The sequence below is a fragment of the Asterias amurensis genome, chromosome 22 (assembly GCF_032118995.1).
Source record: "Asterias amurensis chromosome 22, ASM3211899v1".
In the NCBI taxonomy this organism is placed as follows: Eukaryota; Metazoa; Echinodermata; class Asteroidea; order Forcipulatida; family Asteriidae; genus Asterias; species Asterias amurensis.
In genome coordinates this window covers 10,634,336-10,658,716 of record NC_092669.1, presented here as the reverse complement: position 1 = coordinate 10,658,716, position 24,381 = coordinate 10,634,336, and the positions used below count along the sequence as shown (strand labels likewise).

At 39.9% G+C, this 24,381-nt stretch overlaps 3 protein-coding genes and 1 long non-coding RNA gene across 5 annotated transcripts in view; 3 read left to right on the top strand and 1 right to left on the bottom strand.

The window, feature by feature from the left end:
• Window positions 1-26: 26 nt before the first annotated feature.
• Window positions 27-7,815, top strand: LOC139953585 (uncharacterized). Its single transcript, XM_071953049.1, has 8 exons — window positions 27-111; window positions 778-943; window positions 2,608-2,743; window positions 3,480-3,634; window positions 4,187-4,291; window positions 4,729-5,038; window positions 5,913-6,002; window positions 6,429-7,815. Exons 1-8 carry the CDS (start codon window positions 79-81, stop codon window positions 6,814-6,816), a joined length of 1,383 nt encoding a protein of 460 aa, XP_071809150.1. The 5' UTR covers window positions 27-78; the 3' UTR covers window positions 6,817-7,815.
• A 2,298-nt stretch (window positions 7,816-10,113) lies between these two features.
• On the top strand, window positions 10,114-14,315 carry LOC139953582 (uncharacterized). 2 transcript variants are annotated; one of them, XM_071953047.1, is made up of 2 exons: window positions 10,114-10,297; window positions 11,554-14,315. In XM_071953047.1, the coding sequence occupies exon 2, from the start codon at window positions 11,579-11,581 to the stop codon at window positions 12,809-12,811; it is 1,233 nt and encodes a 410-aa protein (XP_071809148.1). In that variant the 5' UTR covers window positions 10,114-10,297; window positions 11,554-11,578; the 3' UTR covers window positions 12,812-14,315. The 2 variants fall into 2 exon arrangements, with proteins under 2 accessions (XP_071809148.1, XP_071809147.1); XM_071953046.1 differs by having other exon boundaries at window positions 10,114-11,090; window positions 11,490-14,315.
• Window positions 11,492-24,381, bottom strand: part of LOC139953584 (uncharacterized) — a 66,005-nt gene continuing 53,115 nt past the window's right edge. Inside the window, exons 4-6 of the long non-coding RNA XR_011788000.1 lie at window positions 21,899-21,941; window positions 13,764-13,817; window positions 11,492-11,572 (exon numbers count right to left, since the gene is read on the bottom strand). This is a non-coding gene — a long non-coding RNA (uncharacterized lncRNA). The remainder of the gene's footprint in view (window positions 11,573-13,763; window positions 13,818-21,898; window positions 21,942-24,381) is intronic.
• Window positions 23,228-24,037, top strand: LOC139953762 (carbohydrate sulfotransferase 14-like). The gene has a single exon (XM_071953322.1). The coding sequence runs from the start codon at window positions 23,228-23,230 to the stop codon at window positions 24,035-24,037; it is 810 nt and encodes a 269-aa protein (XP_071809423.1).

Below are 24,381 nucleotides of genomic sequence, written 5' to 3'. Positions count from 1 at the left end.
AAATTTGCATAAAAAAAGCGCGCCCTCAGCGCCAAGTTATTTCTATGACCGAAATATTGTCGATCAAAAAACAACATCATGGACGATTTCAAGTTGAACGCTGCAAAAATGGTAAGCAAAGTCAGAAATAATGTAAAAGTGTAACCATCTGTGCCTGTGAGAGTAAGTCATGTTAACTGTTTGTTTTACAATCACCTTTTGAGGGCAAATGTCTTCAAAAATCATGGTGCAATTTACGACATTTTGCAGAACCGTTTTCCCTTCTTTTTTTCGTTTGGTACCCAGACCAAATGTACGAGAAACTCATAACAGACTGATGTAGGGGACAGTCTTTAAAAATCGTTGGCGTCCTTGGTTACATTACAACTTTTAAAAGAGAGATATTTTTAAAATAGTGCTGTCGATCATTTTAGTATAGATTTCGGCACGAGGTTTCATTTTGTGGGTTTTACTGAATTACATTCTTGAGCAAATGCTTTGAATTTATGAAATATTTTGCTTTTTTTGTCACACAATTTTGACTGATAAAAAGAAAAAAATTGTGTTAGGCTGATAACAAGTTTCAGATACATGATGTAGAACATTTTTGATCTCATTTCTTTAATAATTGAAGCAATTATTACAAAAAGCCTTGTTGAACTTCACTTTTATGAGGAAAATGTAAATGTAATTTGTATTGAACCCCTAAAAAGACAACTAACTGCCTTGAATTGATATGTGTGCATTAAAAAAAAAAAATTTATCACCAGTACTCAGTAGTACCATTATTTTGTTTAGATCGCAGCTCAGCAAAAGCAGCGTAATGGAGCTAGATCACCGGAGTCCGATAGCAATTGGGACAGCTCTGAGCCAGAGAATACCTTGCCGAACATAAGCTCAGAGGAGGAGGTTAGCATTGTATCAACACACAGCAGGAGAAGAGAAAAGAATGTAACACCAAAAGGTATGAAAATTAGTCTTCAGTGGACAGAAGGCTGTCCAAACAGTGCTGGGTTTCACCGTGTATGTGCAGAGCGGTCAAGAAATGCGCAGGATTCATGTTTACAGCCGCCCGGTGGCGGTGGTTTATGCAGTAATAACTAGACAAAATTCAAGCTCTGGTGTTTCTGATCAGCAGAGTGTGAGTTTGAGTCCCAGTCTTGACATGGTGTGTTGTGGCTGAGCGGTCAAGTACTCTGGACTCAAGCTCTGGTGTTTCTGATCAGCAGAGTGTGAGTTTGAGTCCCAGTCTTGACTTGGTGTGTTGTGGATGAGTGGTCAAGAGCCCTGGACTCAAGCTCTGGTGTTTCTGATCAGCAGAGTGTGGGTTCGAGTCCTGGTCTTGACATGGTGTGTTGTGGCTGAGTGGTTTAGCACACTGGACTCAAGCTCTGGTGTTTCTGATCAGCAGAGTGTGAGATTGAGTCCCAGTCTTGACATGGTGTGTTGTGGATGAGTGGTCAAGAGCCCTGGACTCAAGCTCTGGTGTTTCTGATCAGCAGAGTGTGAGTTTGAGTCCCAGTCTTGACTTGGTGTGTTGTGGATGAGTGGTCAAGAGCCCTGAACTCAAGCTCTGGTGTTTCTGATCAGCAGAGTGTGGGTTCGAGTCCTGGTCTTGACATGGTGTGTTGTGGCTGAGCGGTCAAGTACTCTGGACTCAAGCTCTGGTGTTTCTGATCAGCAGAGTGTGAGTTTGAGTCCCAGTCTTGACTTGGTGTGTTGTGGATGAGTGGTCAAGAGCCCTGGACTCAAGCTCTGGTGTTTCTGATCAGCAGAGTGTGGGTTCGAGTCCTGGTCTTGACATGGTGTGTTGTGGCTGAGTGGTTTAGCACACTGGACTCAAGCTCTGGTGTTTCTGATCAGCAGAGTGTGAGATTGAGTCCCAGTCTTGACATGGTGTGTTGTGGATGAGTGGTCAAGAGCCCTGGACTCAAGCTCTGGTGTTTCTGATCAGCAGAGTGTGAGTTTGAGTCCCAGTCTTGACTTGGTGTGTTGTGGATGAGTGGTCAAGAGCCCTGGACTCAAGCTCTGGTGTTTCTGATCAGCAGAGTGTGGGTTCGAGTCCTGGTCTTGACATGGTGTGTTGTGGCTGAGTGGTTTAGCACACTGGACTCAAGCTCTGGTGTTTCTGATCAGCAGAGTGTGAGATTGAGTCCCAGTCTTGACATGGTGTGTTGTGGATGAGTGGTCAAGAGCCCTGGACTCAAGCTCTGGTGTTTCTGATCATCAAGATGTGGGTTCGAGTCCCAGTCTTGACATGTGCATCTTGGCCAAGTGATAAAGTACACTGGACCCAACTGTTTCTGGCTTAGTTGGCTTCTGTCTTCTCTTTTGTAGGAAATACTGCTAAACAAATGTCTTTGCTAAGCAAAAATCAAGTCAGGCACCAGCTACAAGAATGCAAACTTAAAGTAATTTTGGGCTGGTAAATTAGCAGAAACAGGTTACCATCCTTAATTGCTTCAAGTTTGCATTGTTGCCCAACTAAAATTTTCGCTTAGCAACTACTATTCTGTGCTTAGCAAAGCTTGACAGGCTTTATTAAATTAGGCTTTTATTTGTCAGATTTTGATAATTATTGTTTACCAGATGGTGAAGTTTGAGTAATATATTTTTGTTTACTTTCAGCACCAAAGCAACCCAGCAGTACTAAACAACAGTCACAAACTCATCAGCAGAGCAACAAATCCGTCATGCCTCACCTTCTCGCCATCAGCGGAGAACAATCTCCAAAGAAATCTTCACCTGCGTCCAGCATGAGAAGGTGATTAACAAGTTTGGCACAAAATATTTTTTATTTATATATTCAAATATATTAAAATGAGTAGTGTAGATGGCCTTAGCTTTGGATCCAAACTGGACCTTCGTCAGTGGCATAAACAAGTGCAAACAAAAACATATTGGTTCCAAGAAGATGGAAACACAAAGGAAAAAATCTAAGGTGGAAAAGGTGAACATTAGTTAGTGAGTGAGGCAGACTAAATTTAAAGGGAAAATCTATATACGGTACAAATTAAATAGAAAAAAAAAGAACACAAAACTTTCAAAATGTTGTTTTGACAATAACAATACTTCTTAAAAAATGAAATTGTCCACGCACCCTCCAGTTGGTTGCAAGAAGTTTGAAAATAAGAAGCAAGTCTGCTTTTTAAGCAAGAGGCCCATTAAACCATCAAGGTGTTTATTGCCGCATCTGATTAAAATGTTTTTTTCTTTTTGGAATTAAGAGGTTCGTTTTAACAAATTCCAAAACCCTGTAGATGTTAATACTTACATATTATTTTAGTTTGTTACGTTTCACTCCTAAGGTAGAAGCTTCTTCAGACTAGTGGACATAGAGGGCGCTGTAGGCGTGGTTTGGACTTGATAGTGATAAATGTTCTGAACCATACATTATTTTTGGATTTGTAAAAAACGAACCTCATTAATTAATGATTATAAATCAACAATCCAGATGAACTTATTTAATGTTTTTCCTTTTGTCTTCTTCCTTGGTTTAGTGGACATGGTGGAAAGGCGACGAAGGCTGGTGTCAATGTGTTTGTAGACCGCGGTAGCGTAGATTCATCAGACGATGATTTCTCCGTCGCTAGCAAGAAATCAGTCCCGAGAAAGCCAGAGAGACCACCGTTTGATTTTAGGAATGCAGTAACTGGTGAGTTTACTTAAGGTGAAATGCACAAGGCTTTGCACAGACCTTATACTCAACAGATGCAATGAAGGCGCTTGCCTCCATGCTCCCTGGTCATTGCCTTTGTGCCCTTGAATTGCTCCAGTAGAAACGTACAATTTCCTCATAGGGTGCCCTCTACCAAGAAGAAAATGTCTTGGTGCCCTTGCCCTTTCAAAAACAAAGCTTGGCACAGGCTTGCAAGTGCACTAAGGGCACCAAGCTCTGGTGTTGTTTCTGAGCAGAGTGTGGGTTTGAGTCCAACATAACAAAACAAAAAACGGGGGGGATGCATAATGTATAAGTAATGAGCTTATTATACAGATAATTTCCAAGAAATAGTGACAAAAATAGGACCAGCTACAAGCATAAACAAAAAGAGACTTGAAGACGAGCAGAGAAGTCAAACTCCAAAAAAACTGAAGTTTATGTATAAGGGGTCATTTTTGAAACCCTTGCTTTCATTGAGTGTCTTAATTAAATAACTTGACATTGACTATAACTAGAAATTCAAACCTTTCCCCTTTTGTTTTGTAGAACCACAGAGGGAGGACATCGTCAAATCAGAGCGACCGGGTAAAAGCCGAAAAGGAAAGGTTTACGACCCGTCCCCGGAAAAGATTAACCAAAGCATTAATTCAGGTAAATCAGGATTGCATATCAGTGGCACCTTTGGAGTGCAGACCATTATCATGTTGCTACCATCTTGGCATGTTCCCTGTATCGAATAACACTAAATGGATGCTAATATTCAGTGTACAAAAAGGAACCACTGCAAGGAGACACGCACGCCATTCTGTAAACGCATTGAATATGAAACACATGTTGGAGTTTGTGTTTAATGAACGCTACGCGATTCTGTTGTGTCAACTTACAAAATGGCCGCACAAACACACGCTGTGCGATGCCAGTTTTGTCAACTCAGAAAGTGGCCGCCTGCATGCATGCCGGTCACGTATATAGGCCAGTGTGCCCTCTAGTTCTTATAAATAACTCTATGGGTACTGATGGTATATGAGGCTTCCAAACTAAATAATTGTTAATAATGAGTTGGTTTTTTATCAACTGTTTATCTTCAGACCAGAAGCAGCTCATTGTGGACACACCAGACGGTAAACCCAAAAAGAAAAATTGGAAGGTCAACCTGGGGTTCCAGTCGACGGAGAACGCCCCCAAGAACGACGCCACGATGAATGACAACAACAACTTGAGTTACTCACAGCGGGACATGGGGATGTTGACAACGGCCACGTCGTCAGATGTGGAGCTCAAGAAGATGGAGGGGAGGATGAGTCGGATGAGCGAGAAGGATGCAGGGGATGATTTTGGGAAATATGATGAGGCGGGGCTCGAGAACTCACACTTACTCATCGAGGAAAACACTCAGAGGTGAGATTTACAACTCGTAATGGTCAATGTTCTGCGTAGCTCAGAACTCAAACTAAAAGTGACTCACTACCCGAAAACAAGTTACGCTGACGGACGTTTCCCTGTTGCTGCTCCCAAATTATGGATTACTCTTCCTTCCTCTAACTCAAAATATGATACCCTCGCTGGTGAAGAGAAGCAATTATAGTCAGATAGTAAAGCATCTTGCTCAAGGACAGACACAAGTGTCACAACCGGGACCCGAACCCACACTCCGGTGACTTAACCACCACAACTTAAATGCCAATGGGAAACTTTAGACTATCTGTCAATCACCAAGAGAGGGCGCTCTTCACCAGGTTATGTCAACAACTGAGGAATAGGAGCAGCATGAGTGACGGTCACTGACAGCAAATACCTTGTGTTTTGCGTGTTTTTGATTTTGTATTTTAGATTTAGCCAAACTGTATTTTGTTTTACATTACACATTGCCAGCATAAACCAAACTGTTCTGGAACAGGACGTACTGGACACGAGTTCCCCAAGGATAACAAGCGGTGTGCATGAGTTTTTGGGAGTGTTTCTTCTAGGGTACTTAGCAAAAATTCCAAAATACTGACCTACCAAAAATTGAGAAGAAATCTGAAGTTTAGTTGTATGAAAATGTATCTGATTTAATTTTCAAGAGGCTGAGAGACTTCTAAATATTTTTTGAGTATTTTTGAATGTTTAGCATTTACCATTGTTTGCTATAGGAGTTCTGCACCCTTACCTGGTAGGTCTGCTGCCCTCTAGTGGCAGAGCTTTCAAAAAGTCTCCCATTGGCCGTGGCACCCATGTGGTAGATGTCTCATGAACCTTTAAAATGAAATTGATTGTGTTTTTCTTCACCCAGATACATCTACCGTTACAACCACGGGAGTAGGAAGTACTACGACACACGGACTGGACGTGAGGACATCTATATGACTGCTATAGCTGACAAGTAAGTTATAAGCCCGAGCCACAGGTGTCGAATGGCGACTATTGATTGCTTAGTCCAGTCCCGACTGCTGTTTTTCAACTACTCAATTAATCAAGCTGCCATGACTACTATAAAAATAGTCGTGACTACCTGCTTGTTGAACCAATTGTGACACTCACGACTATTCACGGCAACATAATTTACTTACGAAACACAATCAGACATCAGTGACACAATCCTTCAATCATCTCAGCATTGTTTAACTTTTTAACTTTTAACTTTTAACTGGCACTGTGTACAGTGTGCTGTGATAATTGTTTGTGATCTGCTGATCAGAAACATAAAACGGTTGGCCAAGTTTTGAGACAGTTATCGTTCAGAGACGTTCTTATTATACTTCACTACCAATGATCTGAACATGCCATTTCATTTTCAATTTTCTTGCAGATCCGAGAAGCTGGTGCGCCGTTGTGCGAGGGAGGTCTTCGGTGCACTCCGCATCGTCGTAGACTTCTTCCTCATTTTCCTATTGGAGTTTCTCCGCTTCCTTGCGTACAACATCATAGGACTGTTCCTAGTAGGTCTTCTCACAACGTTCGGCGACTATCTCTTCAAGCCTGTCCTGGCTGCACTTTTTAACAGCATCCTTCAGCCTGTAGCAGTGTTCTTGTACAACGCGGGCGTCGCCCTACAGACAGTATTCAATCCCTTGATTGACATTTTGCGCGGAGTCTTCACGCAGATTGCTATGCTTCTGAGAGCATTGAGGCTCGTAGAAGTCAACTGGAAAAGAGGACCGGAGCAGAACACTCTAAGGAGCATGGAGGAAGTTTGACTTCTTCAGGGCAGGATGCTTGAGGGATAAGTTTTGTTAGGTTGAACATGTTGAACAGAAAGAATATAATGACTAGGATGTGAACCTGCGGGATTAACATGCTGTCCCTCTACCAACTGAGCTATTTAGTCCTAACAGACCATGCTTAGGAGCGTGGAGGAAGTCTGACTCATCCAGGGCAGGGCGTCTGAAAAATAAGTCTTGTTTGGTTGAACAGAAAAATTATCAAGAGTGGGATTCGAACCTGCGTCCTACAGATTAACTGTAACTACAACCTTCAGATTAATGTACCATTGCTCTACCAACTTGAACAAAGATCCTCAGCGTTGGGGAAGTTTCACTATTCCACGGCAAGACACCTTAGGAATGTAGGAATTCCATTTATAGGGTTGAACCTGTTGAACAAAATATGCAAAATTTACTAGAGCGGGATTTGAACCTGCCACCTTCAGATTAGTGGGCCGATGTCCCAGGAAAATCCGTCCGCTGGAGATTCTGTCCCCCATTACGAAATGGACCGTTCCGTTCCGAGAATTACGGATTTATGTTAAACACATGTCATGACATGGCGAAACGTGCGGAGACAAGGGTGGTTTTTCCTGTTATTTTCTCCCAACTCCGATGACCGATTGAGCCTAAATTTTCACAGGTTTGTTTTTTTTTATCTAGAAGTTGTGATACACAAAGTGTTGGCCTTGGACAGTACTGTTTACCGAAAGGGTTCAATGGCCTTAAGTATTCCTGCCTGGCTAGCCTAAATAGGTTTGGAGCATTTTAAGTTGACTCAAATGATTGCAATAGTTTCAATTCAAAAACTAAAATAAAAATAAAAATTACGAATGAGAAATGACACTTGTTCTTTGAATTGTGCTAATTAATATATTTATTTCCTTTGACTATTGTGTAACTGATTTTATCATACCTCCTTTAGATTTGAAGTTATGCAATGACTATTTACTTATTTTAGTACTTAAGATTTTGAAATACATGTACATTTTGAAATAAATATTCAAAAACAAATTTTGATTAATGAAGCAGTTTTGTCGCAGTGTCCACACTATAAAGAAGTTGTTGTGTCTGAGCATATTTACCTAGAAGTTCTCAGCTGGAAGGGTTGAGTCGCGCAACTGTACCAAGCGGGGCTAGATCAACACACATATGCGAATATTCTATTCGGTTTTTACCCATATACACAGTTGTGTGTTAGCACTGTTTACTCAGTACTTACATGTACCCGAGTTCTGTGAACAAAATCACAGGCATAACTCGGGTGGGATTCAAACCCACGACCCTTGCAATTCTAGAGCAGTGTCAAATCAACTAGACCATGGCTAGATGCAGTTTGATTCCTATGTTTTAGCAGCGGGTACTGCAAAGATGTTAAATTTGCATCGGGGATAAAGAATATTCATTTGGGTTTTTACCCATATACAACGATGTGTGTTTAGCCCTGTATGTGCTTATAAATTTTAAAACATATGCGAGTTTACTTATTGAACCCCACTTTCGAATACACCTCCGTATCTGGCAACCGGCGGGCAATATCTTTTTGTTTTAAGTTCTGTTAGAACCAACTTTTACGTCTTCTACTTCACTACTCGGCAAAGTCCCATGGTGGGATACCACGCCAAGATTACGCACGCGTTTGACCGATGAAGCAACTAGGGTAGATTAAGAGTGGATTTGAACTGGGAGAGCGGGGCAGTGACAACAGGCAGTGGAAGATTGTTCCATGCAGGGGTACTTCTTGGGGAAAAAGAGTTTTTGTAGATGTTGGTGCGGGGTGAAAAGAGATTATATTTCAGTGGATGGTAACTGCGTGTGTTGTCGGGAAGGGGGAGGGGGGTGAAGAGTCAAAAAGCTAAAGGGCCGGCCGCTATTTGGTATGTTGTACCCGTTCAACGACGTTAGACGTTCAACCCGTTAACAGACATTAGAACCAACTCATTACAAGAACTTAAGAATTTAAAAACAGAACAAACCCATTTTGTTATCTTTTTAGGACGAGCTGGGACGTTTTTAGAACTAGTGTACTATGACCCAGGCATAAAGATTGTCAAAAATAATGTGTTTTCTTATCTGGTGTTTTCAGCATGCAGCAAATGGTGGGTTCAAATCCCGATCATGACACTCGTGGCCTTTGATAATAAAATTTTGTTGTTATTGAGTAGTTATTGAATAATAAATAACTAGGGTAAATTACATGAACTTTTATAATCTAGTGATAGGCGCTATCATCTTAAAGGCAGTGGACACTATTGGTAATTACTCAAATGATTGGCATAAAACCTTTCCTGTTGACGAGTAATGGGGAGAGGTTGATGGTATAAAACATTGTGAGAAACGGCTCCCTCTGAATAAAGACATTGGACCAAGTTTAAACCTATCCTTTCACTGAGTAAGTCATTGTGTCACCATAAGGCCAAGTTATGTTCAAAAATCCATATCTTTGTCCTGTCTAAAATTTTTTTTACCAGCTCAGCTGGTGGTTGAAAAACGGTCAACAAAAATAACAACGCATTTATCATTTTGATGTTCTCTCTTCAAAATGACATTAAAACTTTAACAATCCTCAGTAAGACTGGCATATGTCATAACTCGATTTATCAAATTAATGTAAAGATAATAATCGCTCTAATAATCTGCCATAAACTCTCGTCAAATATTCATCCAGTTCCTTCCAAATTCATCCAGTTTCCCTAATTTTTTTTATTATTTTGATCTATTTTGAAACTGTTTACAACTTTTTTGAAACTTTGGCTATCTTGACAAGCTTACATTTAAAGCACTGGACACCTTTGGTAGTTGTCAAAGACCAGTCTTCTCACTCGGTGTATCCCAACATAATGCATCAAATAAAAAACATGTGAAATTTGAACTCAATTGGTCGTCGAAGTTGCAAGAGAATAATAAAAGATGCTTAATTCCGTTGAGGTCTCGAAATCATTTCAAATATTTTAGTGAGAAATTACTTCTTTCTCAAAAAACTGCGTTACTTCAGAGGGGCCGTTTTTTTGTACAATGTCTTATCCTACCAACATCTCCCCATTGCTCGTTGTAAGTGTTTATGCTTGCAATCGTGTTGAAAACAATTGTTACCGAAAAATGTCCAGTGCCTTTAAAAATAGCATCTGCGTAACTTCCCAGCGCCAAATCCATTATCAAATTAAGACATAAACATGTTTTATTTCTGGTATGTTTAATGATGGACAATAAATTAATGAATAATTATAATGACAGATGTCAGATGAACACCGAATATTTCAAGATTATAATTTGAGTGACAACACCGAATGTTATACTTTTTCTAAAATTTGAGAGATTTCAAGATTATAATTTGAGTGACATCACCGAATGTTATAATTTTATCTAAAATTTGAGATACAAAAATCCCCCTCTGCCTATAAATACAACAAGATCTAGCGTATGGCCAGTCAGTCTGCTTCCCCCTTGCTCGACCACTCAAGCATTGTGTCACCTGGTGAGTATTGTCTTTTTAAAATTTGTTACAATCATATTAAAGAAACTGGACACTTTTGGTAATTGTCAAAATCCAGTCTTCTCACTTGGTGTATCTCAACATAATTATGCGCAAAATAACACACCTGTGAAAATTTGAACTTAATTGGTCGTTGAAGTTGCGAGATAATAATGGAAGAAAAAACGCCCCTGTCACATGAAGTTGTGTGCTTTCAGATGCTTGATTTCGAGACCTAAAATTCTAAATCTGAGGTCTCGAAATCAAATTCGTGGAAAATTATATCTTTCTAAAAAACTACGTTACTTCAAAGGGAGCCTGTTTCTCACAATGTTTAACAGCTCAGCAATACCCGTTACCAAGTAAGGTTTATGATGCTAATAAAAACTTTGAGTAGTTGCCAATAGTGTCCACTGCCTTTAAACCAAAGCTTAGTTTTTAATTCTTTTCTTTTTACATGTTTATTTTAGTATGAAATGTGATCACATTCGTAACCCTCAGTGAACTCATTGCTTCTATGTTTTCAAATTGTTTCATGTTTATTTTAGTAATTATACTAGTATTCGTACTTGATGGCCCAAGTACTCGTACTTGATGACCCATTCTCATACTTGATGGGCCAAATACTCGTTGATGGACCAAGTACTCGTTCTTGATGGCCCAAGGTCTCTTGATGGCCAAAGTACTCATACTTGATGGGCCAAATACTCGTTGATGGACCAAGTACTCGTTCTTGATGCAAATACTCGTTCTTCATGGTCCAAGGTCTCGTACTTGATGGCCAAAGTACTCATACTTGATGGGCCAAATACTCGTTGGTGGCCCAAGTACTCGTTCTTGATGGCCCAAGTACCCGTTTTTAATGACCCAAGTATACTCGTTCTTGATGACCCAAGTACTCGTACTTGATGGCCCAAGTTCTCATACTTGATGGTCCAACTCGTTGATGGCCCCAAGTCTTTTACTTGATGGCTCAAGTACTCGTAGTTGATAATACTCGCCAACCATGTGCTCGATAGTTCTTGGGCCTCAACTAAAAAGTACTTGACTACCTCACTGGCCTCAAAACACAATAACTGACACTAACTTGCCCAAAACTGAACCAGATTTTACTCGAAATTCGCAAATATTGCAATAAGCTATTGTTGTAAAGGTGAATCGATCAAGAACAAAAAAGAGCCGACATGATTTAAACCAATGCTCAGCCACCAGAGCTTGTCAACCTTCTCACTTGTACTCCAACTTTTTCTTCGTTATAGATCTGTATATAGCTGCTCTCTAAACATGGATCAGAAAGGAGCCGTATTACTGTTTTTGTGTAGCATCGTCTACATTGCACCACTGGTGCTCTGCAATGACGGTGCGTTTAAGATCCTCGGTGGTTACGTCGATGTGTACAACGTTGATTCTTCTCAACACAAGACGCAGAATCATCACTGGGGTGAATACGACATTGATGGGTACCCAGACAGGAAGGCCTTCGTCGTTACTTCACACTTCTGCTGGGATAACGGCCGGTCCTACTGCTACCAGACCATCGTGGTATCGACATCATCTGACGAGACTGAGCAGCACTACCAAATCATGGGTAGCAAGACGGTGATCTACGATGCGACGTCTTCGTACGTCGTTGACAGCAGAGGTTGGGGAGTTCAGGACACGTTTGATCAGATTGAAGACAAAGTTGTGGATCAGGGGGAGATATGGGCAGAACCTTTGAAGGATTGGGGACACGGTTATCTCCATCTGTTTGTTAGAAAAGAAGCACGTCCCTCTTACACCGATGCCTTCTTTCGAGAGAACAGGAATGCCGGGACCGAGCAGTTCACGTCAGGTACACAATTCTACGGGCAGAAAGACCCTGCCAGTGTTTCAGAGGTACTATCAAACTTCAGATCTTGGACCACTGCTTGGGGAGATGGTTCCATACACTACTTTGAAGTCTTCACAATGCCGACAAAACTGGTTAAAACCACTACCCTCTACGACGAGAAGGTCTCCAAACCCATTGATCTACCTGTCTTGAAGTCTTTGACTCTGACCAACCATGGTTCAGGAGCCACTGGTGATGACTTCGCATTGATTGGCACAGAGGAGACCTTCACCCTGAGTACCGAGTCCACCATCTCGACATCCTTCGACTTTGAGATAGACGTTGGAGCTGGTACAACGATTGATGCTTTTGGGATCGGTGTCAGCATGGACGTCAACCTGCACTCCTCATACTCCTCAGGCTCTGAACAGAAGGAGACCAAGACCGTGACAACGACTCAGACCATACAGTGGCCATCCAACTGCCCGGCCGGGATGCAGGTCAAGCATGTCATAACTATTTCATCAGAGGAGGTCAAGATCCCGATCGTGTTCACCTTCGCGCGCGGTGACCTTCGATGGACCGAGAGGAAGATCATGGAGGCTACGATGTCAGACCTTAAGCAGGAGAAGTACGACTGCTGCCTGTGGGCTGATGCTCACGATCTGTGCGGAACACAGGGACTCCCATTGTGCAGTCAATAGACCCTCATCATGGTGCGGCCATCTTGTTTTTTCCCCCATTCAAACCAGTGTTACCAAACCGTAACTCAAGTGAGAAACAGTCTGGTACTTGTGTGCACAATGAATGTTATTGTTCATGTTATTGTACAAGAAACAAGACCAAGATGGTGGCAGCATTAAAAGGTCTTTTGAAGGGTTGATACTTAATATGCCACATAATTATGATTTCGTTCAGATAATTATATTAAATTTTGAGTTGATCAAAAGGAAAAGTTTACAAGAGTGTGAATTGAACCTGCGACCTCCAGATTAACATGCTTGCACTCCACCAACTGATGAACTTTAGGCGGTCTCTGTGTCTTGTCGAAAATATCTTTGTTCGGGGTACCATCAGGAGCATCTAACTTGAAACAATTTTTTGTCACCAGGGATCACACCAAAGTTTAAGATACAATGAAAAGCGGCAGTAAGATGGGTCACCTTAATGGGTAACGACATTCAAATAATTATGTCAAAATAAATCACAAATGTAAACTAATTTGGGTTCAAACGAAGACCAATAATATCCTTAAAGGCAGTGGACACTTTTGGTAATTACTCAAAATAATTATTAGCATAAAACCTTACTTGGTAACGAGTAATGGGGAGAGGTTCATAGTATAAAACATTGTGAGAAACGGCTCCCTCTGAAGTAACGTAGTTTTCGAGAAAGAAGTTATTTTTCACGAATTTGATTTTGAGACCTCAAGTTTAGAATTTGAGGTTTTGAATCAAGCATCAGAAAGCACACAACTTCGTGTGACAAGGGTGTTTTTTCTTTCATTATTATCTCGCAAACTCTACGACCGATTGAGCTCAAATCTTCACAGGCTTGTTATTTTATGCATATGTTTAGATACATCAAGTGAGAAAGAAGACTGGTCTTTGACAATTGCCAATAGTGTCCACTGTCTTTAAGAAATGCAATACCAACCTTTTCTGACGAAAGGGAGCTTTTTGAGACTCCCGGGTGTCCTTCCCCAATGTTCTAAAAGACAAAACAAAAGACAAGAACCGGTGAGTGGGACGCCCTCATTAGACCATTATCATGGTGTGGCCATCTTGATTTTACTCCAGTAATCTAACTTGTATTAGATATCTCACACATCAATATCTGAATAAACAAGAATAACTAGAGATTGAGAGTTTGTGAACAAACTCAAGGTGTTCGGTTTCCGGGAGTAAAAGCCTGGATTAAAAAACAAATATTATACCTTGCTTTGTTCTCAAGATTTGTAATAAATGATTCAAATTACAAAAACTGTCAAAACCACATGATTACGTCAGCTAGTAAAAGTGTATGTTTGGTGACGTCATCGGTAATATTTGTTTTAAACCAGACCTTTGCCAGACTTGTATGGTGTGATGGTAAAGCATCAAAGGATGTTTATTTCGACCTAAAAGACAATCAACCACGCCCTTTCAAATCATTTCACAGTCACTTCCCGTTTAAACAGGCCAAAAGGTCAACGAAAGTTCACCAACATATCCATTTCTGTCAAGTACGTAAAGCCCTTTCATATGATGTACAGATTGTCAAAATAGCTTATGTAGTTTAGGAAATATGAACTAAGGAAATATTGACTGACGACTGAAGAAAATACTGTAAGGGGCATGTATTTTTTAACCGCCTTGAACGAAGACTATTCATCATGAAGCTTTTTCGCGCTCTATTGATAATATTTTTAAAAAGTAAAAAAAAAACACGTGGATCAAAAATAATGATTTTTTGAAATAATAATTTGAATTTTTATTACTCAAGAATGGATGACGTCATCATGACCTAACTAACACATTATTCCATTCCTAATGCATATCTAACTATGTGCGAAGTTTCAAGTTCATACGAGTTTGGGAAGTGTGCTTTTGTTCGAGGACAAGGGACGAAGAGAAGAAGACGATGAAAATCTGGATTGTTTTATTGATTTGTTTGTACTAAAGTTTTGTTTAATCCGGCAGTTTGTTTTAGCAAGACCACTCCTAATTGCTTGGGCCTTATGCTTTAACCATTCTGTTTTCTTTGAATGTTTTGTATTGTAACATCCATGTCTGTGCATGGAGGTAGAAATAGATTAGTTTACGTAACGTCCTTTCCTACTAGAGAAAGTTTGAAAGGGCTTATGTTATTCCAGAGATTTTATTTCTTCAAAATATTTAACTCAAAATAACTTGGATAGTTGTTTTAACAAATAATCAAAACAATTGATGATTATGCTAAGTTCAAGAAGTAATAGATATCGTAATACTGACGTGAATTCCGTGGGCCCAAAACGCCCTTCACCCGGGGGGGAGTGGTCGATCGATGTAACGTCTCTATTCTTCTCGGTGTTTAACCAAAACATGACCAATGTTCGTCATTTTGTACTGTTGTTTTCTCACATAATTAAAAGTCCCATGAATCACTGAAGTAGGTGGCCATCTCAGCGAAACTTTGTCTTCAATTCCACATTGACCACTAAGCCATCAGAAGGGTAACATTTGAACAATTTGACGCCGAAGATTGAGAGGAAATCGTTTTCGCAGCGTTCTGCATAAATAGAGCTATACAGCTCTAAATAATAGAGCTATATAGCTCTATGCATATCACGCTATGGCACAGAGTACAATAAACTTGGCAGCATGCCACCAAATATATGATGCCTAATACACTACACGTGTACGACACACGTGTTACGCACAACCAATGGGGAAATTTCGTAGTTCTTTATACATGAAATTATGAATTTTCAAACTCGATTTTGAACCAGAAGACGAGATCAAAATGGGATCATGTCTGCGAGGCATTTACGGAGTTTTTAACGAACTTTCCGATGATGTGTCGATTGTAACAACCCATCATGTAGATCAAAAGTTATGATTTTTTGAAATAATAAACTTTGAAAATTCATAACTCAAGAATTGATGACGTCATCGTGACGTAACTCAAACGGTTTCTTCTCCTGATAAATATATAACTATGTGTGAAGTTAGAAGTTCATACAGGTTTGGAAAGTGTGCTTTTGTTAGAGGGCAAGGGACGGAGATGTATTTTTGAAGAAAAATATACAATTGCAAACTTTGACCTTCCGGTACGAACGGAAGGAGGGGTCATACGATTTTGACGTTAACTTTTCAAATGTAGTCCCAGTCTTGATCTATCAGATGCGTAATTATGAATATCATAACTGTAAAATTCGAAGACATATAGCGAAAAGCAAATGGTCACTTTTTGAACCTAAAAACCTTGTAATTCAACACCTGATGACGTCATCATGACGAAACTAAAACGGTTTCATCTACTAATGAATATCTAACTGTTTGTGAAGTTTCAAGTTTATGTGAGCTTAGCAAGTATGTCTTTGTTAGCGGACAAAAACCACGGAGAAAAAGACGAAGTAAAAAAAAAAAAAAAAACTAGATAAAGTGTTTGTAAAAACAAACACTAGGTGTTCGGCTATTGTTGGGTCAGTGTTTGAATAAATGAAACAATTATTGTTAATAGCACGTCAAATTACAAAGAAATCAAAACCAAACAGTTTTCTCGATGTGTAATAATTTTATGGAAAAAGCATCAAAAAGTGTACATTTCAACCTAAAAGCCTTTAAATACTGCCTTTTCAAAGCATTTTACAGGCTCTTCCAGTTTAAAAAGGTCAAAAAGTCAAGAGAATGTCACCAACATACCCATTTTTGTGGAATACGTGAGGCCCTTTCATATGATGTATAGATTGTCAAAATAGCTTTTGTGTTTGAGGAAACGTGAACTGATGAATAATGACGACTGGAGAAGAGACTAACTAACCAGAAGGGAAATGTTTGTTGAAAGCCTTGAAAACAGACTACGTACGTAGAGCCCTTGCATATCATGTACAGATTGTCAAAATAGCTTTTGTGGTTTAGGACATAGGAACTATGCATAATGACGACTGGAGAAGAGACTAACTAACCGGAAGGGAAGTTTTTGTTAAAAACACCTTGAAAACAGACTTCATACGTAAATCCCTTTCATATCATGTACAGATTGTCAAAATAGCTTTTGTGGTTGAGGATATAGGAGCTTAATGCATAATGACGACTGGAGAAAAGACTAACTAACCGGAAGGGAAATGTTTGTTGAAAACGCCTTGAAAACAGATTAAAAACGAGGCTATTTATAGGAGAAAAAAAAATTAAATACAAAATAAACAGTACAAATTTTGGTCGCCACGTGGTCTCCCATCGAAATACTGACTGGGCCCAATTTTCCTTAACCTCAGTGACCGGACGAGAACCGGTGTTATCAACGCAGTATGGTCGTAGATAAAACTAATTAATTACTTTTGAAGAAAACTGACATTATGTTGAGAACGCCTCGAACGCAGACTAAAACGATCAAAACGTGGTGCAGAGCGTGGTTATGCTCCTCAATGCACCGCATACTTACACGTGGTGACCGCAATGCACCGCATGCTTACACGTGGTGACAAAGTACGTGTACATGTAATCGTAAAATCTTTACGCGCGATCAATGGGGGAATTTTGTAGGCTTTATACATGAATTTTGAAATTTTCAACCTCTCTTTTGAGCCGGAAGACAAAATCAAAAGCCTTGAAAACAGACTACGTACGTAGAGCCCTTGCATATCATGTACAGATTGTCAAAATAGCTTTTGTGGTTTAGGACATAGGAACTATGCATAATGACGACTGGAGAAGAGACTAACTAACCGGAAGGGAAGTTTTTGTTAAAAACACCTTGAAAACAGACTTCATACGTAAATCCCTTTCATATCATGTACAGATTGTCAAAATAGCTTTTGTGGTTGAGGATATAGGAGCTTAATGCATAATGACGACTGGAGAAAAGACTAACTAACCGGAAGGGAAATGTTTGTTGAAAACGCCTTGAAAACAGATTAAAAACGAGGCTATTTATAGGAGAAAAAAAAATTAAATACAAAATAAACAGTACAAATTTTGGTCGCCACGTGGTCTCCCATCGAAATACTGACTGGGCCCAATTTTCCTTAACCTCAGTGACCGGACGAGAACCGGTGTTATCAACGCAGTATGGTCGTAGATAAAACTAATTAATTACTTTTGAAGAAAACTGACATTATGTTGAGAACGCCTCGAACGCAGACTAAAACGATCAAAACGTGGTGCAGAGCGTGGTTATGCTCCTCAATGCACCGCATACTTACACGTGGTGACCGCAATGCACCGCATGCTTACACGTGGTGACAAAGTACGTGTACATGTAATCGTAAAATCTTTACGCGCGATCAATGGGGGAATTTTGTAGGCTTTATACATGAATTTTGAAATTTTCAACCTCTCTTTTGAGCCGGAAGACAAAATCAAAATGGGGTTATGTTTGTGAGACGTTTACGGAGTTTTTCATGCCCTTTCCGATGATGTATTGATTGTAAAAATCCCTCATGTAGATCAAAAGTTATGATTTTTTGAAATAATAAACTTTGAATTAGTGTATCTCGTCAACTGATGACGTCATCGTGACGTAACAACTTTTGCATCATCTACTGGTTATTGTCTACCTGTGTGCAAAGTTTCAACTTAATGCAAGCTTCGCAACTATGCTTTTTCTTGCGGACAATCGACAGCGAGAAGAATAAGAAAAACCAAAAAAAAAAAAAAAAAAAACGAACAAAATCAATGAGTTGTTCGGGCAAAACCTAAAAAAAAAAAAAAAAAAACACGAACAAAATCAAAGAGTTGTTCGGGCTGTTGCCCGAACACCTAAAAAGAAAAACCGAACAAAATCAATGAGTTGTTCGGGCTGTTGCCCGAACACCTAAAAACGAACAAAATCAAAGAGTTGTTCGGGCTGTTGCCCGAACACCTAAGAAAAAAAAAACGAACAAAATCAAAGAGTTGTTCGGGCTGTTGCCCGAACACCTAAAAAAAAAACCGAACAAAATCAAAGAGTTGTTCGGGCTGTTGCCCGAACACCTCAACAAAAACAAGAGGTGTTCCGGGCTGTTGCCCGAACACCTAAAAAAACGAACAAAAATAAGAGGTGTTCGGGTTCAATACCCGAACACCTAAAAAGACACATATCACACCAGCTTTGCGCATTGTGTGGATTGGATAGCTTAATTTTTGAAGTGCTTTTATTGAGAGTGTCACTGAAGATGTCTAAGGAGCTGCTGAAAATCACACTACCGGGTAATAAGGCATTCCAGTCCTCGATGGTGGCCGGGAAAAAAACTGCTGCCGTAGATTTTTTTGGTTGTGTGACGAATTTGATGGAATTGGAGATTGTGTTTTCTGGTCGGTCAGGTGGTATGTTGTGCAAAGTCTTGAAGCGGGATTTCAACTAAATTATTGAAAAGTTTGTAGAACGTAGCTATCTTCTAGCTTTCCTTCTTATTTCTAGTGGTTTCCAGCAAAGTTCTTCTGTGTGTTCTACTGTAAAAGAAAAAAAAAAATGCGGTGAAGCGAGCTGATTGTCTTTGAATTCTTTCCAGGGCTCGACAGTTCTTTTTACTATGGGACGAACTAAACTTGTGTAGGCTAGCGATTTAACGTGAACAGGGCATTTGTTGAGGTTCCTTTTGAGAACACCAAGTACTTGCTGGGCTTTCTTAGCAGCTGAAGCTGTTAGAACATATGTTAAAAGCGTTGGTGATATGAACGCCAAGATATCGTGTGAGATTCCACAGATTCTAGTTGCTTGCCACAAAGGGTATAGCTAGTTGGGTGACTTTTCTTGAAGCAATTGCCATAGTTAAACAACTGCTGGGGCTGAATTGCATGAACCACGCGTCTTGCCATTCTTCAAGTCACTTGTAGAATGGTACGTGGGTACAAAAGACAAGTACGTGTACCAGCCCAAACTCCCATTCATCACTGGTTCACGGATTAGGACGATTGACAAACGATCTGCCCAGCGCACATTGCATGCATTGTTCGCTTGACCATGGAGAGATCCTCCACGGCTTGACTAAACACTGAATTTGACTTATAATATGACGTATAAATACTGGTGTTACCTATAAGCGAACGTTATGATGACCTATAAAATGACGTATAACGTAAGTTGCACAGGACGTTGCCGAGTAGTGACCGGCCATAAACTTCTTTTCAATGGCTGTCAAATCATGGAGGTAGAATTAGATCCATGGTCAGATGAGGACGCTGGGTGACTCGCAGTCTGCCCGGGGCACATTGTCCACTTTACCAACTATAGCCAGAATGTAACTTCAACTAATATTCATTGACATTTATCTGAGGAACAAAAGTGACTTAAAATTGGTTAACTCTTAAACCAAACTTGAAGGTGATAAAATCACTTTTAAACTTGGCCTATGAAAAAAAGGTGGTATATTCCATTCATTTTATTTCAGCAATTTGTTAACACTTGTCATCGATGTTGCAAGAGAATGATAGAGAGGTTTCGCAGAGTCGCTGATACGATTACGCATACAGATATCGAACCGTACGCGTTCGCGTCAAGTGAGCTGTGTAGTTTTGTTTCGCAAAATTCTAACGATTACCCTCAACTTGAGGCTCAAGAGGGCGCTATTAACCAAATGGCTGCACCCATGGACAATCGTCATTCCTCTTTTTCTGAAGCATGGTGGTTAACAAATGTCCAACTACATCCATGTATGATACCTCTAATAGACATGGTGAAAACCTGGTACATTTAAAAATAACAATCCGCTACAAAAACAGGAACAAAATATACTCGTTTACTTACGCGTATGGCGACAGATTCCCGTTTTGAGCGACTATTCTAACTTGTGTACAACGGTTATACGTCACATGGACCTCAAAAGGTGATGACGTATTATGACGTATCAGTTCACGTAAGAGTATCGGTGACTCTGCGAAACCTCTCTATTGAAAGAAAAAAACAACCTTGATGCACAAGTTGTGGTTCTTTCAGATGCCTAAAAAAGGCCAGTGTCTTTTATTATTTGAATGGGAAATTACCTCCGTCTCAAAAACGATATTAGTGCTTCAAAAAGGAGTTGTTTCTCACAATATTTTATACTATCAACAGCTCTCCATTGCTCGTGACCAAGTAAGTTTCTGTGCTAACAACTATTTTGAGTAATTATACCAATAGTGTCCAGTGCCTTTAAAAATCAATTCTCCGTGATGTAGGGATGCAGGGGAGGTTAAATTCTTCACTGAAAGTTGACGAGCACTTGGAGACAAAAACCAATAATTGCGCCCTTTACATAGTTATGATCAAAAGCGCATGCCAAAATGTAAAATACATGGAAGGGAAATGGCAAAGAAAAGACAAAGACTCGGCAAACTCCCACAAGGGGATATAAACACCAAGCTTGCAACAGCCACTATCTCTCAAACAAACATTGGTTAAAGACAGTGTACACTATTGGTATTTGTCAAAAACAACAGTCATCTCTCTTGGTGTATCTCAACATATGCATAAAATACCAAACCTGTGAACATTTGAGCTCGATCGGTCGTCGGAGTAGCAAGATAACTATGAAAGAAAAAAACACCCTTGTCACACGAAGTTGTGTGCGTGTAGATGATTGATTTCGAGACCTCAAGTTCTAAACTTGAGATCTCGGAATCAAATTCGTGGAAAATTACTCCCTTCTCCAAAACTAGGTCACTTCAATGGGAGCTGTTTCTCACAATGGTATATACTATCAACCTCTCCCCATTACTCGTTACAAAGTAAGGTTTTATGCCACTAATTATTTTGAGTAATTACCAATAGTGTCCACTGCCTTTAAACGTCTATGATTATGAATTGCCAATTGATTAATTAATTGTGATCCAGTAACTGGACGACAATACGTATTCTAGTCATTGTGAAATCAGCAGTTAGCTTGGGGATTCGAACCAAGAACCATGTGATTGTACTTGCAAGTCCTGCAGCCGATTTCACAAAACGCTAAGATTAATCCTATCTCGAGTTAGGACGAGTAACCCGTCCTAACTTAGGATGGGTTCAATGCGTCCTAACGTCTTCGGATACGGAGCTTTTACCCATCCTATGATTAATCCTAAGTTGGGAAAAGTTTGGTGAAATCGACGGCTGGACTCTAACCACTGGACCACGGTGACATATTTTTGTTTTACCTTTTTAATTATTTTTACCTGTCCTTCCAAAAACTGTGATCTTGAAATGCAACACGGGATCCTGTATAGCAAAAACAAAATCAACTTTAGTCCGGATTTTATTTTTATTCAAGCGGAAATTAAAGACATTGGACATTATTGTCAAAGACCAGCTTCTCACTTGGTGTACCTCAACATATGCATAAAATAGCACCCCTGTGAAAATTTGAGCTTGATTGGTCATCGGAGTTGCGAGATAACTATGAAAGAAAAAACACCCTTGGCACACGAAGTTGTGCTTTCTGATGCTTGTTTTCGAGACCTCAAACTCTAAACTTGGGGTCTCGAAATCAAATTCGTTGAAAAATACTTCTTTCTCGAAAGCTACGTCACTGCAGAGGGAGTCGTTTCTCACAATGTTGTATACTATCAACCTCTCCCATTACTCGTTACCAAGTGAGGTTTTATGATAATAATTATTTTGAGTAATAACCAATAGTGGCCACTGCCTTTAAAAACCAATTAATCAGCAAATATTTAAAAGCAGACTAACTTTTTTTCCAACCTCAAGTTTATTTGTTACTAGATATACCAGTACAAATGGTGTTTTCTTATTGCTTAATGGTTCTCAGTTTTTATTCTTGAATCAAGTGGGGTTGACAAGCTGTCTACTTGACAAGCTGATACTTCTTGGGGACCTCCATCTACACACAATTATCACAATGTCTAATAGATGTTAAATTTTCATCGGGGATAAAAAATATTAACTTTGGTTTTTACCCACACACCGATGTGTGTTACTGTTAGCATTGCATACTTAGTACTTTCCTGAGTCTTGTGAAAAAAAATATCACCGGCATACTACTCGGATGGGATTCGGACCCACGACCCTTGCAATTCTAGAGAAGTGTCCTATACTACCGTGATTTCCCGGTAGCTAGAGGCAGTTCAAATCCTCGGTTTTAGCAGCGGGTACCGCAATTATATAGAATATGTTAAATTTGCATCGGGAATAAAGAATATTAATAATTTTGGTTTTTACCCACACACCGATGTGTGTTAGCACTGTATACTCAGTACTTTCCCGAGTCTTTAAAAAAAATATAACAGGCATGTTACTCGTGTGGGATTCGAACCCACGACCCTTGCAATTCTAGAGCAGTGTCCGAGGTGCAGCTCAAATCCTCGGTTTTGGCAGCGGGTACCGTGTTGAAAAAATAAAAGAAACGAATGAATTAATTAATTAATTAATTAAAACTAGTTTTTCCCAAAACACAGGAATCAAAGTCGGCTACTAACATCACCATTGAGTTAGACGAAGCAACCTCTACACCAACTCCTTCAACTGCTTTGGAACTTGAACATATCATGAAAAGGGAACAAGAACGTCGAAAGTCGACGCTGGCTACAGTATGTCAGCATCTTAACGCACCAGAACCAACTAGCGACTACAGACATTTACTAGTCAACAACAAACATAAAATCCTCTTTAATTTCATCCCCAAGGTGTCTTGCTCGACGTGGAAGACAATCTGGCGTACACTGAACAGCAAAAATGGAAAGTTAGAAATGGTACTGCCACATTACAGAAAAGATGACGCCCGGTTGAGGAACTATCGTAAAGTGTTGTTTGTACGAGAACCAATGAGCAGATTACTTTCAGCGTATTTGAACAAATTTCATTCTCGGAGTCGTATTCAACGAATCTGGGAAAGTCACTATGGGAGAGCCATTGTGAAGCGTTACAGAGGCGCTAAAAACCAGAAGCCCGTAGGGGGATGGTTGGATATTACATTCATTGAATTTATCAAGTACATAACTGATCTGGGTAGTGGTATCAGAATAAATGGGTTAAATGACCACTGGCTGCCACAGTATAAACTATCACGGCCTTGTCATGTCAAATACGATTTCATCGGCCATTTTGAAAATCTTGCAGTTGAAGGTCCGTTCGTACTGCGGTGGCTAGGTGTCGACAACATCGTCCACTTTCCAGAATACCATAGTTCAAACGCAATGGGACATTTTGGGGAATATAACGAGTCGATACCGCCGGTTTTAATGCGGAAACTGATGAATTATTACAGTGAGGATTATAAACTATTTGGATATTCACCCGATGACGTCATGAGTTTGGTTCAGGAACACAACACTAATCCAATGAATCTTGAAACGTGAAAGTGCATCTTATGGCTGTACAAACTTTTTGTTAGCACTAGACTTGGTTCCAAGTCTCTGATCGTGGTTTTTAGTCTACCCGATATCGATAGCCAATACATTATTGCCTGAAATAGCGCCCTCTTGTAGATTAACCTGCAAGATAGCTAATATGTGGGGGCGTTTTTCGTGGTTGATGCAAAGGAATAACCGCGATCTCAGACTTGAAATCAAGTATAGGTTAGCAGCAGTTATAGATTGAAACTCGCTCCTCTGATTGACACTTTAATAGGTGACAGGTGCAGTTGATTTCGTTCTAGTGTTAAGGCACTGGACACTGTTGGTAATTACTGGAAATGATTGGT

Coding starts and splice junctions, on each gene's coding strand:
- LOC139953585 (XM_071953049.1), top strand. CDS start 79: ATGGACGATTTCAAGTTGAACGCTGCAAAAATG. Junction 5,039..5,912: donor ATCGAGGAAAACACTCAGAG/GTGAGATTTACA, acceptor TTCTTCACCCAG/ATACATCTACCGTTACAACC. Junction 6,003..6,428: donor ATGACTGCTATAGCTGACAA/GTAAGTTATAAG, acceptor ATTTTCTTGCAG/ATCCGAGAAGCTGGTGCGCC.
- LOC139953582 (XM_071953046.1), top strand. CDS start 11,009: ATGGACCAAGTACTCGTTCTTGATGCAAATACTCGTTCTTCATGGTCC. Junction 11,091..11,489: donor GATGGCCAAAGTACTCATAC/TTGATGGGCCAA, acceptor CATGATTTAAAC/CAATGCTCAGCCACCAGAGC.
- LOC139953762 (XM_071953322.1), top strand. CDS start 23,228: ATGAAAAGGGAACAAGAACGTCGAAAGTCGACGCTGGCTACAGTATGT.